Raw genomic sequence first — 15,294 nt, 5'->3', positions numbered from 1 at the left:
GGAGTTGGAAGGTTTCATGAGGAGTCGACACCAAGGGACAAGGTTGACAAGACTGGGCACAAGACCCAGAAGTTGAAGCCAAGCCCAAGCATTTATTTGTCAACCAACTTGAAATAGCGCAACACATATTATCAGATTATCCACACAGGCATCCGTCGGAAAAACCGTACCGCAGCGGAGATTGAGAACAGCCCCAAGAAATGTGGGCATCTGTGACGGAGTTGTCCTTGACTTGTCGTGATTGATTAGGAACCCCAGATGGGTTTTTAGGGCGCAAACCGTCACGGTGGCTGAAATAGCCTCGACTCTTGATCGACCCAGGATTAACCAGTCGTCCAGGTACTGAAAGATAAGAACGTCGGAGCGACGAAGGAAGCCCCCACCGCTTGGACCACTCCAGTGAGCACTCTCGGTGCGGTGGAAAGACCGCACTGGAGACCGCGAAATGACGCATTAGAGGAGTGGAATGTTGCGGAGGTCTCAGAGAAGCAAAAGAAGAATCACGGGGGCGGGGGTAGGACGGCTCACGAAAGGAGATCTTCTGAGCATTATCAATCTGCTTGACCTTACTTTCGAGAAGAAAAGTAATAAGCGATAGGGCATGCCCGCAAGAATGCTCAACTCGCTCCCTCCTCACTGGCACTACCATGGACTGCTCTCAAAATCAATTATGCTGTTTATGTAAGGGTTTTTTTATTGTTTCCTGCACCAGGGGTTGGGGCATTTTTTTAAAATAACGGCAAAATTAATATCTGCACGTCTGTCAGAAATATAGACAGAACGAAAAATCGACCAATAAAATTGACCCTTTTATGTGCTTTCATTGCCAGTATCAAGTCATTCCTGCAATTGAACAAAGGATTTAGAAAATATGACGTTTGTGGTTGACTTGGCCAATCACCGATGCCATTGTAAAGTAGCACGGTACCAACATCACGGACGCGTGGAAATATGGCGTCGTCCATGGGCACGGATGACCATGAGCTGTTGTCTCAGAAATCAACTGAGAATGTACGTTTAGCTCATGTTCCAGGAATTTCCGGTGAAACAAAGTCATGTTCGGAGAAAACGTGGTCCAGTTTCTTGAAATTTGTGCCCATTTGGAAAGATCTTATTGGAAACCAGGCCGATGTTGCGAATGCGTTTGCACATATACATCCCATCTGCATGGACTACACTTCAGTGCCAATACCAGATCGTGGTGGATTTCACCCTGCATGCCACCGATATTTTACTGATTTATCGAAAGTAAGACAAGCAGGGGCTGCAAAACAGAGACGACAGCTACCATTGAATCTTCTCCATTGACAGGTGAGTTTGAAGTAGGCCTGTGACGCTTCTTATCATGCTTATGCAATCCAATCCCTGGCCACTAACAGTACAGTTTGGGCCTACACAAAAGTATATGTACATTGTAGGCCTAACGCTAATTTCTGATTGGTACTACTGAATATGCCCAGAGCTGCCAACCCTTCCGGATTCACTTCATTCCTTCCTGGAGTCAGGCATCATCACACAATAGATTCAAAGGTATGTAAATGAGCTCAAGGCCTTTGGAGCACTGCAACACCTGCGGATCTAGTAGGGGCCTATTATGTGATGATGCCTGACTCCAGCTCCGTTAAGGAATTTTGTGAATCCGGAAGAGTTGGCAGCTCTGTCTACTGCAGGATTGTCATGGTTATGTGGTTGAAGGCCCTGTCATTTTTTTTTCTCGTCGCTCCCCAAATTTTGAAATGCTTAAGCAATGTTTTCTCATGATAATGATCTCACTTTTTATTTGTTTAAACTTTTTTTTTCTATTTGGGCTCATGATATGGGTGCGGCTGCCTTAGTACCACATTATTTTCCGGTGATAATAGATACGGCACTATTTGGATCTTTATTTCCCTTTGAAAATATTCTCCAGGGCCCTGAATTAAAAAAAAGGAAACTGGACTAGGCTTACACAATACTTACGACTACATGTAAATACCATCAGGGTAAAAAGCCTCTAGAATGACAAAATACAAAAAAGGCAATGTAGGAATCAACATGGACATTCAAACCCGCTCACCTTCAGTTTGCAAACCATCATCCTTATGTGCACGGTAAGCCACTGCAGAAATATGCCATATTTATAAATCAGAAAATAGCGGGGTACATGTATGAATGCTGTAACAGTTACTTTTTTTTTAATTGGTGCAGTACATGAGAAGAAATGCCACATTCTTTACTTTTTTCCTGTAAATGACCCTGCACATGAATCAACATACTTTTACAGCTGCAAGTGGTGTACTGTTGAATGCTTGTGCAATTAAGTTAAAAAGTTCCCAAAAAGGAACTTTTTTTCAACCAAACATCCATCCAGCTTGGGCATGGTTGCCTTGTTTATTTTCACAGGGTGGAAGTTTGCATCATCGTCATCTATTTTACCGAATACTATCCCTAAAAATTGAAATTTCTTGCTCTGTTTCAACAAAATTAATCTTGCAGACAGTTAGCATGATGTTATTATCATGTAATTAAGTGGGTTTCAAATTCTAAAAGTGGTTTTTCATTTTTGTTTTAGAAAAGGAGTACTAAACCACACACAATGCCCATTCTTTGATGAACAAACTTTGCTTTCATTGCGGAAGACTAATGGGCTACAATATTTTTGGGTTTTTCTCTAATTTCCAATTTTTCAGATTTATGTATTTGTTCAAAAATTTGCGCCATATCTTACAATGCACTTATGCACACCATCATGATATACGTGCACTACATGTACATTGTGTGCGAACAAATTGGTGTCAATGCGCATCTTTTGCTGCCTTTTTTATTTGTAAACAAAGCTCTTGTATATTGTTCTTGGTTTGTTTATGGCCCTTGTTTTTTTTTTCTTTTTTTCAGATTTGCCCCAGTGTTCAACTACAAGAATGTCCACCCTTACAGACATAACCAAGACATCAGACTCAAGACTGTTGCGCTCAGGCTCAATCATTGCAGAACAGCCATTGGCAGCTTCTCACATCCTCCAAAAAATCTGTATCATATGTGGAAAAACCAAGTCTTGCAGGGATTCACAGGGGAGAAAACATTGGTTGTTGGACACAAATGTTGGTCCTTTGTGAGCAGGTTGATAGTGGCAAACTGTTAAGAGCTGCAGGAGACAAGAACGCAAGGCACATCTTGATTCAAATTGAAGACAGGGACTGCATAGCATTGGAAGTAATAGATATCACCGCAGTTGCTTCAGAGCCTTCACCGTCTATCTCACAAGAAAAGAAGTACCTGTTGAAAAGGAGCAGTTGTATGCTAAGTCATTTGATGTGTTCTGTAATAACACCACAGAACAGAAGGTCATAAAGGACAAGAATATTTACCGGCTAACAGCACTTAAATACTTCTTTGATAAAACTGTGAAGGATGTGGAAAACTTAGACTCAGGCAACTACAAGGCATTTAGGCTCAAGGCAAGACTGCGTCAGAAGTACCCACAATTGTGCTTCCAACACCAGCAGCTCTGATACCAACACAACTGATGCTGAGGATGAGCCACCTGTGAAACGAATGAATGTGGAGCCGGAGAGGTCAACCAAGAGAGATTGGTATGCAACAGCCTTGGATCTGAGGAAGGAAATTGTGAATGCTAATAGTACTGCTCCACGGCCACCAACATCAGCAGACCTCAACCTAGATACTTCACTGCTCCACGGCCACCAACATCAGCAGACCTCAACCTAGATACTTCACGACAAGTTGTACCGGTAAAGCTGTACAACTTCATTGCTTGGCTTGTTGGTGCATCTACAGAGCCGGAAGAAGAAGAACATGTGAAGACAGGCGACGTTGAAGACTGCAGAATCTTAGCCATGCCTGGGACATCATCTACTTGGCTACTAAAGGAAAAAAATTGATGCCGAAACATTGATCGCTGGGAATGGCCATATGACATCTCACTGGCTCTTTACAGATTATTGGCCTACTAATTGGTTTGGGGTATACTGTGTCCCACACCAGTGTATTAGAACATGATACAGCCTTGGCTCAACAAGAAATCGAGAGGGTCCCAGTGCTGTTCCTTCAGAGCTGCAGAAGTCGCAACATACCACACTTATATGGGATACTAATGACTGTGGAGAGCAGACTCTGTCAGGGAAAGGGACCACTCACAACACTAATGGAATTGCTGTGCAGCATTCTGTCATCCAAGGCAGCCATTTTTCTCCAGTGACCAACAACCAACAGCCAACAAAGAAAACAAGACAACGGTCTGTGCCTGCACCAGAATCCAATATTGTCCACTTCAGAGCTGAAAAAAGAGTTCCCCAGCATCATTTGCAGACACTGTAGAGATTGATATCAAGCCTTATGAAACCATTCTCCGTCAATATCAATCCAAAGATTTGGCTGACTACATCTCCAAAGTACCGTCTAAGCGTCTTCTTCCATCTTGGACTGGGTACAACCAACTCCTGACATCCACCATACCACCAAAGGCAACTATTGGGTACTTTAATACCAATCATCAATGCCAGCCCAACTGACCTTAGTACTGTCAACACAATTCTCCATCGAAGTTTAGACATTGCTGATCAGTTGGATCTTCCGTCCATAGTTGCAGTTGTAGACCAGGCCATTTTATGCAAAAAAGCACAGGTAATCAGGTGGCAGACACCAATTTTCATGGAAAGAATTGTACTTCGTCTCGGAGCGTTCCACACAACCATGGCAAGTTTAGCGTGTGTAGGAAAGCGATTTCAAGATGCTGGATTGCAGGACGTGCCTATTGAAGCAGGTGTAGTGGCAACTTGTTCTGTTAAAGGTGTCATGAATGGTCACGACTACAATCCGAGGATGAGATGTCACAAGCTCATGGCAGAAGCCTTACATCGACTTCGCTGGGCGAGCTTCATTGACAGTGTTCCAGAGGACGATCACAACACCTACATCAGCACAATGGAAAGGCTTCAACAGTCATTCCCGAGAGATTAATTGGATCATCTCGACAGTAACACATATCATTCTATGATAGAAGACTATGAGAGGTTCATCACTGAAGGAAACATGAATGCAACATTTGCTTTTTGGAACTCGTACCTTGAGATGATCAGTAACATCTTACTCTTCACAAGAGCGACACGAGAAAGCAACTGGGGCCTTTATCTTGCAGCTGTTAGAGCCCTTATATCATGGATGTTTGCTTGCGATAGGACAAACATGCATGGTACCTAGCCGTGTACTGGCTGGAGATGAGTATCTGTCAAAAACACATCCGTACATCCATGATGAACTTAAGAAAGGCAACTTTGCAGTGCAGCGACAGGACTGTCATAGCTTTGCAATGGTAGCATGTGACATGGCAACTGAACAAACGATTGGCCGTGATTTTAAGACAAGAGGTGGTGTTAAAGGATTTTCAACAAACCAAGGTGCAACCAACCGGTTGATACAGGGACTCCAAGAATGGTCAAGAATCACCAGAGAGTGAAGATGTGACAGGCAAAGGCTCCAAAACTACCACCAGAACAGACCTCACCAAGAGTCACATGCTGAGAGATGAACATGACATTGACAACATCGTGAGCACAGTATGTAGCATGATAAATCCATTTGAGGAGACAGATGATAATAACCTTGTGCACTTGTCATCTGGTGCCATAGCATCACCGGAAGAGAGATCAGACTTTATTAGTGCAAAAGAGAAAGGTGACGCAGCGTTCGAGTTTGCCAGAAGACGTCTTTAGGGTGATGACACAAATCTCAATGCAACACTAAAGAAAATGAAATTGAAGACATTTTCAGATGTTGGCAAAGTTACTAGAAAAGTAAAAGGAAAGGATGTTGCCCAACGAAGTCAAAGAGATCTTCTGGCCAGGCTCTTAATCCTCAGCAAAGTCTGTACCGCAGTCTATTGTCAACCTAATAAGGTCGTGCTGTATTTCATGTAACACCAAAGTATATGCATGTATGTGTGGAGATCAATAGTCTTTGCCTCACCCACGTGGTCGTAGTCTGGTCGTCGCAGTAGTTTCACATTACATTTGGGTATGCTCGTGGAGCCGGGGACTGTTCCTTTCGTATGCAAAGTAGGTCTGCGGGGTTCAGGGGCATTATTTTTGCTTCTTGGCACATTTTGGGGGCGGCTTTCCAGTAACGTTAGTGAGTTTCCTTCGATGTTATGCCCCATACAGTGTGATAATTTCGACTACTGACCTGGTGTAATTTCTGCTAGTTTTGCTGTCGGTTTTAAGCCTGTGCTCAGCAAAGTCACAAGTGTCTTTGCGATTTATTATTGATTGATTTTGTGCCTATCAGTTCAAGATATTTAAGCATGTTGCATATACATGTATATTGTGTCGCTACAACTCATTTGAGATATTATTGCACGATGTTTCCGATAATTGTCATGTTTCCCTCAGACCTCAAATAACTGACAAACTTATTTGGTCATGTTAAACATAAGTTTATTGTCATGGGCGCATCATAATACATGTATTGTTTGATCTGTGGTTCATTTCAGATTAAACCTAGTTACATTCCACAAGTCTATATGCGTGGAAAGTGTCAATGGCCATGAGTGTGATAGGGCTGACTGCAAACAGGGCAGCAGAATGCATTACAGTTTAATGACTTTGAGGCACTCATGATACCTTGTGAGTGGAATGCAGTGCTACTTTGTGGTGTCACATGGAGACTTTCGACCGTCCTGTCCGATCAGTCTACACCGTGACTCCATCCCATGTGAGACTTTCGACCGTCCTGTCCAATCAGTCTCTACACCGTGACTCCATGCCATGTGATGAGACTTTCGACCGTCCTGCCAGTGCAGTCTACAGTATGACCGCATCCCGTGTGAGGCTACTGACCGTCCGTCAGATCAGTCTGTCCCGTGAGTGACCCTGGCACGTGAAAGGCTACCTACCGTTCGTCGGATCAGCCTACAATTTGCCGTCCATCCTCTGCTCGTGCGGTGACAAGTGGAAACTCTGGAGCTGTCATCTTTGGAGTTTGACCTAAAGGTTCCTACATGCGGACAGTTTTGCATCACGAACAGTGGTTGACCAGTGCTGTAGGATAGGCTGCATCATGGAGTAGTGACTGGACACCGAGCTTTGAACTTGGACTGTGCCAACTGAACTTTGAACTTTATATGACCGTGAACTCTCATGAGACTTATTGTTGAGTACATGAATACTCTTTCAAATATTTGTGTATGCATTTTACTATCTTGCTTGTTGTTATCACATTTCATTGCAAAGCTTTATCTTTGTAATTGTTGTAACCATTGTTGAAGCATTTAAGTTGCTATGATATACTGCATTTTTGTACCATTTGTACTTGAGATGCATGTACATGTTTGATGTGGCAAAATGTCTTCACATAGTAGAAAAACAGGTTCACATTCTTCAAGAAAGTGTGGATCAGATCACTCTTCCATCAGTAGCGCTAGATTGAGAGCTGCAGCCACATTGGCAAGACTTGCCGCTGAAGCTGAAAATATGGAAAAACTAAAGGCTATTGAAGAGGAGGAATTGCGTCTGCGTCAACACAAGAGGGACTGTGCTCTCCAACTTGAGATAGCCAAGGCTGATGCAGAAGAAAAGGTACTTGGAGAATTTGAGGAGCAGTCTTCATTCAAGGGTTTGCAAGAGCTATTTGCTGAATCCACAGCTGGCGAGATGGTTGGCAAGTGGTTGGCAGATTCTCCACATGAAGTACCCCCTGCAGAGTTGGCTCATCCCGAGCAGTTTGTGAAACCAGTACAAGTGCCATCGGCACAAGAAGTGTCCATACCGGTGCAACCCACCATACCAAGCTTGCAGCGGGAAATGATAGACACAATGCAGCGTCCTAAATGTGAACTGACTAAGTTTGATGGAGAGCCACTCAAATACTGGATGTTTATCAAAAGTTTTGGCAGTTATCCAGTGCTGTGCTGTAATGGAGCCTCAAGAGGGTTATACCAAAGCGAGGGAGCTGTTGCGTGAACGCTTTGGGAACGACTACAAGATCACAGAAACTTGGGTCCAAAGGCTTACTGAAGGACCACGAGTTATGCCTGGTGACAAGAAGGCAATTCAGAAGCTTGCTGATGATCTGAGGAGCTGTACTGTGGTGCTCACAGCCATGGGCAAACTTGAAGAAATTGACACGAAGCGAAGCCTTGGGGCTATTGTGAGGCGACTGCCACAAGTCCTTCAGTCCAAGTGGAGGTCGAAGGCAGTCACCATTCTAGATGACACGGGTCGTTATCCAGGAATAAACAAGCTGGTGGATTTTCTTGACAAGTCCGCAAGGGAAGCAAACGATCCTGTGTATGGCTTTAAAGACAACAACAAGGATAGGCCTGTGGTGAAGAAGGTTTCTAACTTCAGTGTCCAAGCCACCGGAACGCCTCGTCCTAAAGACAAAAAACCACTGAAGCATGCATCCAAGCCTGATGCGGAAGGGTCTACAAGACAGACAACCTGCCCATGCTGCTCAGGGAATCACCTCATTGACCAATGCAGTGGTTTTGCAAAGATGTCTCCCTCCGCAAGGTTGAAAATAGCAAGGGAGAGGAAGTTGTGTTTCAACTGTCTTTCTGGGAAACGACATTTCTCCAGGAAGTGCGACCAAGGTCCTTGTGGTGTTCAAGGATGCAACGGGCGACACTCGAAGCTGCTGCATGAAGCGTTCCAGTCAAATAAAGGCAGTGAGGGCACGTCTGACCCGACTACACCTAGCAATCAGGATGTAGGAGCTACCAGCTATGCATGCGGTGGCATGCAAACGCCTGCCAAGATAGCCCTACCTATAGTTGCAGTCATGGTGAAGGGTAGTGATCAGGAAGACTGGCTCAAGACGTATGCGCTACTTGACCCGGGAAGCAACAGGTCCTTCTGCTCGGTGAATCTGGCAAAATCGCTTAACCTGCATGGTAGCAAACAGTCTATGCATCTCAACACTTTGAGCAACAGTTCCCAAGTAGAGTCACTTATGGTTTCTCTTGATGTGACTGCAGTGGCCAAGACGCAAGAAAGCAAGATTTTCCACCTGCCAAAGGTGCATGCACTAAAGGATTTCCCTGTACTTTGCGACAGTCTTGCCGGTTATGACGAAACACAAAGGTTCACGCATCTGAAGGGCATACCTATCCCTCAGGTATCAAAGGAGGTTGTGATGCTTCTGATTGGTCAAGATGCGCCACATCTACTTGCACCTCTTGAGGTGAGACATGGAAAGCAGGGGGAGCCATATGCAGTGAGGTCAGTACTGGGATGGACAATCAGCGGTCCTCTGAGTGACGGCACACCTCCACAGGTCACTTCGCATTTTGTTCAAGGAACACTTGAGGCTCAGGTAGAGTGTTTTTGGAAGCTGGACCTTGGGGACATGGCCTTATGCGATTCTCCTTCAATCTCCGTTAATGACAAGAGGGCTCTCAAGATTTGGGATGATTCAGTCAAGATTGTTGATGGGCATTATCAACTGGCCATACCCTTCAGGGCAGGTGACCCTAATCTGCCAGACAACAAGGCGTTGGCTGTGAAGCGACTTACACAATTGGGAAGGCGATTGAGTAAAGACGGCGGCCTGCATGATCGGTATTCTGCTGAGGTGAATAATCTGCTGGCCAAGGGTTTTGCTGAGAAGGTTCCAGAAGATGAGCTTGACGGTCCACCTGGGAGGACATGGTATATTCCCCACCATGGCGTTCTCAACCCGAATAAACCTGGAAAGCTGCAAGTGGTTTTTGATTGTGCAGCAAGATGCAAAGGCAGAGCTCTCAATGATGTTGTGTTACAGGGGCCGGACTTGACGAATAAGCTGATAGGTGTCCTCCTGCGATTTCAGGTTGGTCGAATTGCTTTGATGGCCGATAAAGAACAAATGTTCCATCAAGTTGGTGTGACACAGGAACACAGGGATGCCTTGAGGTTTGTTTGGTGGCGCAACGGGGATATGAATGCATGTTTGGAAGTCTTCCGAATGAAGGTGCACTTGTTTGGCGGGGTGTGGAGCCCGAGTTGTGCAAATTATGCATTGTTGCGAGCAGCGGATGATTTTGGAGATCAATTTGTTCCAGAAGTTGCCTCGACTGTAAGAAACAACTTTTACGTTGACGATTGTCTCAAATCTGTTGAAGCCGTAGAAGGTGCCATTCAGTTGTCCAAACAGCTGTCAGAGCTACTTGCCTTAGGAGGATTCCGCTTGACCAAGTGGATCAGCAACAACAGACGGGTCCTGGAAACCATACCACTTGGTGAGAGGGCAAAGGTCGTGAAGGATATGGATCTGGACAGTGAGCGACTGCCTGTGGAGCGTGCCCTCGGGGTCTCCTGGGACACAGAAGATGATACGCTTGCTATCACCACACGTCCTAAGTTGAAAGCTCACACGAGGCGGGGATTACTCAGTGTTATGTGTTCTGTGTACGATTCCCTTGGGTTTGTATGTCCATTTGTTCTTCGTGCCAAGATCCTGTTCCAGGACGAATGCCGCCTCAAGGGCAAGAGCTGGGACGATCCCTTGGAAGTTCACACTCAAGAGAAGTGGATGAAGTGGCTTGACAACATTCCAAAGCTCAGTGAGTTCAAGGTTGACAGATGTCTTATCCCAGATGGCTTTGGTGATGTGCATGAGGTTCAACTGCATCACTTTGCTGATGCATCCAAGGATGCATTTGGCTGCGTCTCCTATGCTCGTTTTGTCAGTGTTGCTGGTGAGGTAAATTGTACTTTCCTTCTTGGCAAGTCCCGTCTGGCCCCACTGAAGACGATGACAATCCCGAGACTGGAGCTCTCAGCAGCAGTCGTTGCTGCTCGAGTTGACTTGATGCTTCGGAAGGAGATTGGTCTGGGAGTGAGTGGGTCCACATTCTGGACAGATAGTGTGTTGGTACTTCAATACATCAGAAACCAGACGAAGCGCTTTCACACCTTTGTCGCCAACAGAGTGGCAGTAATCCATGATGTGCCAGTACCAGAACAGTGGCGATATGTGGGTACAGCAGTCAACCCAGCTGACGATGCTTCTCGGGGGCTGGATGCTAGCCAGATGGTCTCCAGTGACCGATGGAGGAAGGGACCGGAGTTCCTGTGGAAATCTGAAGACGAATGGCCGGTGATGCCAGAGGTGCCAAACCTTGACAAAGATAAGGAAGTGAAGAGTGAGGCCACTTCACAAGCTGTGGATGCAGAGGAGAAGGTTGATACTATTAGTGAGCTTGTACATAGATACTCAAGCTGGCTACCTCTCTGCAAAGCTGTGGCGTGGATTCTCTGTTTCAAGAGTTGGCTTAAAGATCACAAACCGAAATGTGGGGCATTGAGGTTGACAGTTGGTGAATTGAAGGAGGCTGAAAGTGCTATAATCAAGTTTGTTCAGAGGGAGGGCTTTCGTCAGGAGATCAAAGACTTGAGTGGAGGTCAATCATCTGTGAGGAAGCAAAGTTCGATCTACAGCCTTCGTCCTTACTTGGATAATAGTGGTTTGCTCAGACTTGGTGGCAGACTGCGGTTGGCACCCATTGAGGAAGATTCCAAGTTCCCGGCTATCTTGCCTAAGAACCACCATGTGTTAGATCTCATAGTGCGTCATGTACATGAATCCTTGGCTGGTCACAGCGGCAAAGACCACGTGTTGTCTGTTTTGAGGAGAAAGTATTGGATTCCCCAACCACGTCCTGTGATCAGTAGGGTTTTGAAAGGATGCATGCTGTGCAAGAGGCTACATGGACGACCGCAGGTTCAGCTCATGGCCGATCTCCCCGAAGGGAGGGTCACACCAGGCAAGCCACCCTTCTCCTATGTTGGGGTCGACTGTTTTGGCCCATTTTGCGTCAAGCGTGGCCGTTGCAGAGAGAAGAGATATGGTTGTCTGTTTACCTGTTTGGCGACCAGAAGTATTCACCTGGATATGTTGCATTCCATGGAAGCTGACTCTTTCCTCAACTGCCTGGTGAGATTTACTGCGAGGCGAGGCACCCCAGAATGTCTGTATTCTGACAACGGAAGCAACTTCGTCGGGGGAGAAAGAGAGCTCAGGGAAGCTTTGTCAATGCTGCGCAAGGACAACAAGGTTAATGGGGCGTTACTTGTTAAACACATTGACTGGCGTTTCAACCCCCCATTGGCATCTCACATGGGTGGCGCCTGGGAGCGTCAAATTAGGACGGTGAGGAAGGTGTTGGCATCACTCCTTCACAATGAAGTTCTCGATGATGAGAGACTCGAGACGCTCTTCTGCGAGGTTGAGTCAGTTGTCAATGACAGACCTTTGACACACGTTTCAGATGACCCTAACGACCTTGGGGCATTGACACCAAGCCACTTGTTGAAATTCAGACCAGGGCATCCAGTACCACTACATGGACTGAAGGAGACTGATCGCTTCAGGAAATGCTGGAAGCATGTACAACTCCTGGCTGAGAGGTTCTGGAAACGCTGGATATCCGAGTACTTGCCCAACCTTCAGCGTCGGCAACGATGGGTAGAACTTGGGGAAAAGAAATCTAAGCGTGGGTGACCTGGTGCTCGTCAGAGATGACAACACACCTAGGGGTCAATGGCCACTTGGAAGGATCTCGAAGACCTTCCCTGGTAGTGATGGTCTAGTTAAGAGTGTAGAGGTGCGAACAGCCAGTGGATGTTATGTTAGGCCAATCACCAAGCTGTGCCTTTTGGAAGGTGCTCATGGCTAGGAGTATCCATTCAGCTAACCGATCCCAGTTCATTGATGTTTAGGCAACACTTTGAGTATCATTGTACGGTTAACTTGTTTATCACGTTCTATGTTAAGCCTGGTTACCTGTAGTACTGTAGTTGTAAATGTGCATTACTCTTACATTTAAGGGGCCGGAATGTAACGCAGTCTATTGTCAACCTAATAAGGTCGTGCTGTATTTCATGTAACACCAAAGTATATGCATGTATGTGTGGAGATCAATAGTCTTTGCCTCACCCACGTGGTCGTAGTCTGGTTGCCGCAGTAGTTTCACATTACATTTGGGTATGCTCGTGGAGCCGGGGACTGTTCCTTTCGTATGCAAAGTAGGTCTGCGGGGTTCAGGGGCATTATTTTTGCTTCTTGGCACGTTTTGGGGGCGGCTTTCCAGTAACGTTAGTGAGTTTCCTTCGATGTTATGCCCCATACAGTGTGATAATTTCGGCTACTGACCTGGTGTAATTTCTACTAGTTTTGCTGTCGGTTTTAAGCCTGTGCTCAGCAAAGTCATAAGTGTCTTTGCGATTTATTATTGATTGATTTTGTGCCTATCAGTTCAAGATATTTAAGCATGTTGCATATACATGTATATTGTGTCGCTACAACTCATTTGAGATATTATTGCACAATGTTTCCGATAATTGTCATGTTTCCCTCAGACCTCAAATAACTGACAAACTTATTTGGTCATGTTAAACATAAGTTTATTGTCATGGGCGCATCATAATACATGTATTGTTTGATCTGTGGTTCATTTCAGATTAAACCTAGTTACATTCCACAAGTCTATATGCGTGGAAAGTGTCAATGGCCATGAGTGTGATAGGGCTGACTGCAAACAGGGCAGCAGAATGCATTACAAAGTCTGCAATGTGGATATTGAAAACATGATGAAGTACTCATTAAGCCTCTACCCACAAGCCCGTTCAGTACAAGATGGTTGTTTGAGAAAAACAAATAAGGCAAAATTGCTGCATAACTTAGAAAATGCCCCAGAAACATCACCCCTTGTTGATCTGCCAAGAGGAGGAATTTGGATCGTCGATGGTATGGCGTTGCATCAGGGACTCAGCCCAAAGAACATGCCTTCAAAGATGGGAGAGTTGGCGAAGAAAATGTTAGTCTACCTAGCAAAGAGTGTTTCCTCAACATCCATCCACTTTGTCACTGATACTTACCCTGCTCTGAGCATTAAAGGTGCTGAAAGGAAGCATCATGCAGCAAGTGGAAGCCAAAGAATACACCTTTCCAAGCCAGACCGACCAGTGCCTAAGCAATGGGCAAAATATCTGAAAAATAGCTCCAACAAAGCGTAACTGAATCAGTTTTTGTTCGACTCATGGGCCGCATACAATGCTGAAGATCTGGATGGCGTGATTGTCTACATCACTCATGGATTGGCATGTCATGCAATTATTCCCATCAATGAAGCTGTGAGGGTGAAAGAAGTGACAGAGTTGGAGTGTAGTCAAGAGGAAGCAAACACAAAGATGTTTCTACATGCAAAATTTATCAGCCAGTCCCAGGACAGTACCAGTCCCATTATAAAATGCCATGATACTGATGTCTTCGTCATTGGAGTTGCACTTGCATCTGGACTTGGAGAGCTGTACTTCCACACAGGAAAGGACGGCAACGTCCGTACAATCAACTTACAAGCCATTCAGCAGCACCTTGGTAAAGACATCACAAAAGCCGTCATCGATCTGCACTGTTTCACTAGTTGTGACTCGGTTTCTGCCTGTTTTGGAAAAGGAAAAGCAATGGCCTAAAAATTTCTCATCAAACATCCAAGGTTTTGTACACCATTCCAGATGCTTGGCATCTCTTTCTCACTTATTGATGAACTGGTTTCTGGTCTTGAAGAATTTGTGTGCCACCTGTACAATCATCATCAATACAACCAAGGCTCCAAACGCAGATGAGAACTGTTGCGTATCATTGGGCCGAGTCTGCACCGAGCTGTGTGAGTGCAACAGCTGTGATAATATGAATGCAGCAGATGAAGACAACACAGTCAGTGAGGATGACATTGAAGATGTTGAAGAAGACACCTTTGAAGATGAGGAACTCTTTTAGAGGTAACACTGAAAATTACTAAAAATCAGCAAGTGACTTCACTATTTAAACATCAAATTGTCAATAGTTTACCATGAAAAAATTCATGCTTATCCCCAGCAATCCTCAACCCAACAATTTTAATACAATTCTGCACAGCTGGGGTATAAAATTTATTTCATAATTGCAGACAGATACTTCACTGTCCTTTAACAATTGTACATTCCTCACTCTTTTCACAGTCTTGTTTGGATCTTGTTCCAGTTCCACCTACATGTACATGTCTTTGCTGCTGGCCTGGATGCACCAACGAGATAGGCTTCCAATCTTCTCTACCCAGATGAGCCAATTGAGTGAACAGATAAGGAGGCTGGAGGTCCGCCTTATTCTGACCCTTCTTAAGTGTATCCCATTATATCAAAATGTATCTTAACTAGTTGGGCATTGAAATTTCCCTTCAAAGGTAAATTTCATGACTTTAAAAAGAGACCTTTCTTAAAAAGCCGCTATTTAAAATTATCAGTGCTCGTTCAAGGTACTGGTTTTGAAAATGTGAAATAA

General features: G+C 45.0%; 2 protein-coding genes across 7 annotated transcripts in view; one reads left to right on the top strand and one right to left on the bottom strand.

The window, feature by feature from the left end:
- Window positions 1-15,294, bottom strand: part of dnaaf5 (dynein axonemal assembly factor 5) — a 50,797-nt gene that overhangs the window by 17,827 nt on the left and 17,676 nt on the right. The gene's annotated exons all lie outside the window — the stretch shown is intronic.
- On the top strand, window positions 8,023-14,754 carry LOC147798607 (uncharacterized). The gene is made up of 2 exons (XM_087139250.1): window positions 8,023-12,441; window positions 14,542-14,754. Exons 1-2 carry the CDS (start codon window positions 8,023-8,025, stop codon window positions 14,752-14,754), a joined length of 4,632 nt encoding a protein of 1,543 aa, XP_086995376.1.

This window comes from Acanthaster planci, linkage group LG07, assembly GCF_054643075.1.
Source record: "Acanthaster planci isolate LZ-2023a linkage group LG07, COTS_SCS, whole genome shotgun sequence".
NCBI classification, from domain to species: Eukaryota; Metazoa; Echinodermata; class Asteroidea; order Valvatida; family Acanthasteridae; genus Acanthaster; species Acanthaster planci.
Note: the sequence above shows the minus strand (reverse complement) of the source record. Positions and strands in the feature narration are given on the sequence as shown.

What these genes read in the sequence shown, in the direction of transcription:
- LOC147798607 (XM_087139250.1), top strand. Translation starts at nt 8,023, where the DNA reads ATGCCTGGTGACAAGAAGGCAATTCAGAAGCTTGCTGATGATCTGAGG. An exon ending in TTCAGCGTCGGCAACGATGG is followed by an intron (nt 12,442 to 14,541) that starts GTAGAACTTGGG and finishes CTGGTCTTGAAG; the next exon opens with AATTTGTGTGCCACCTGTAC.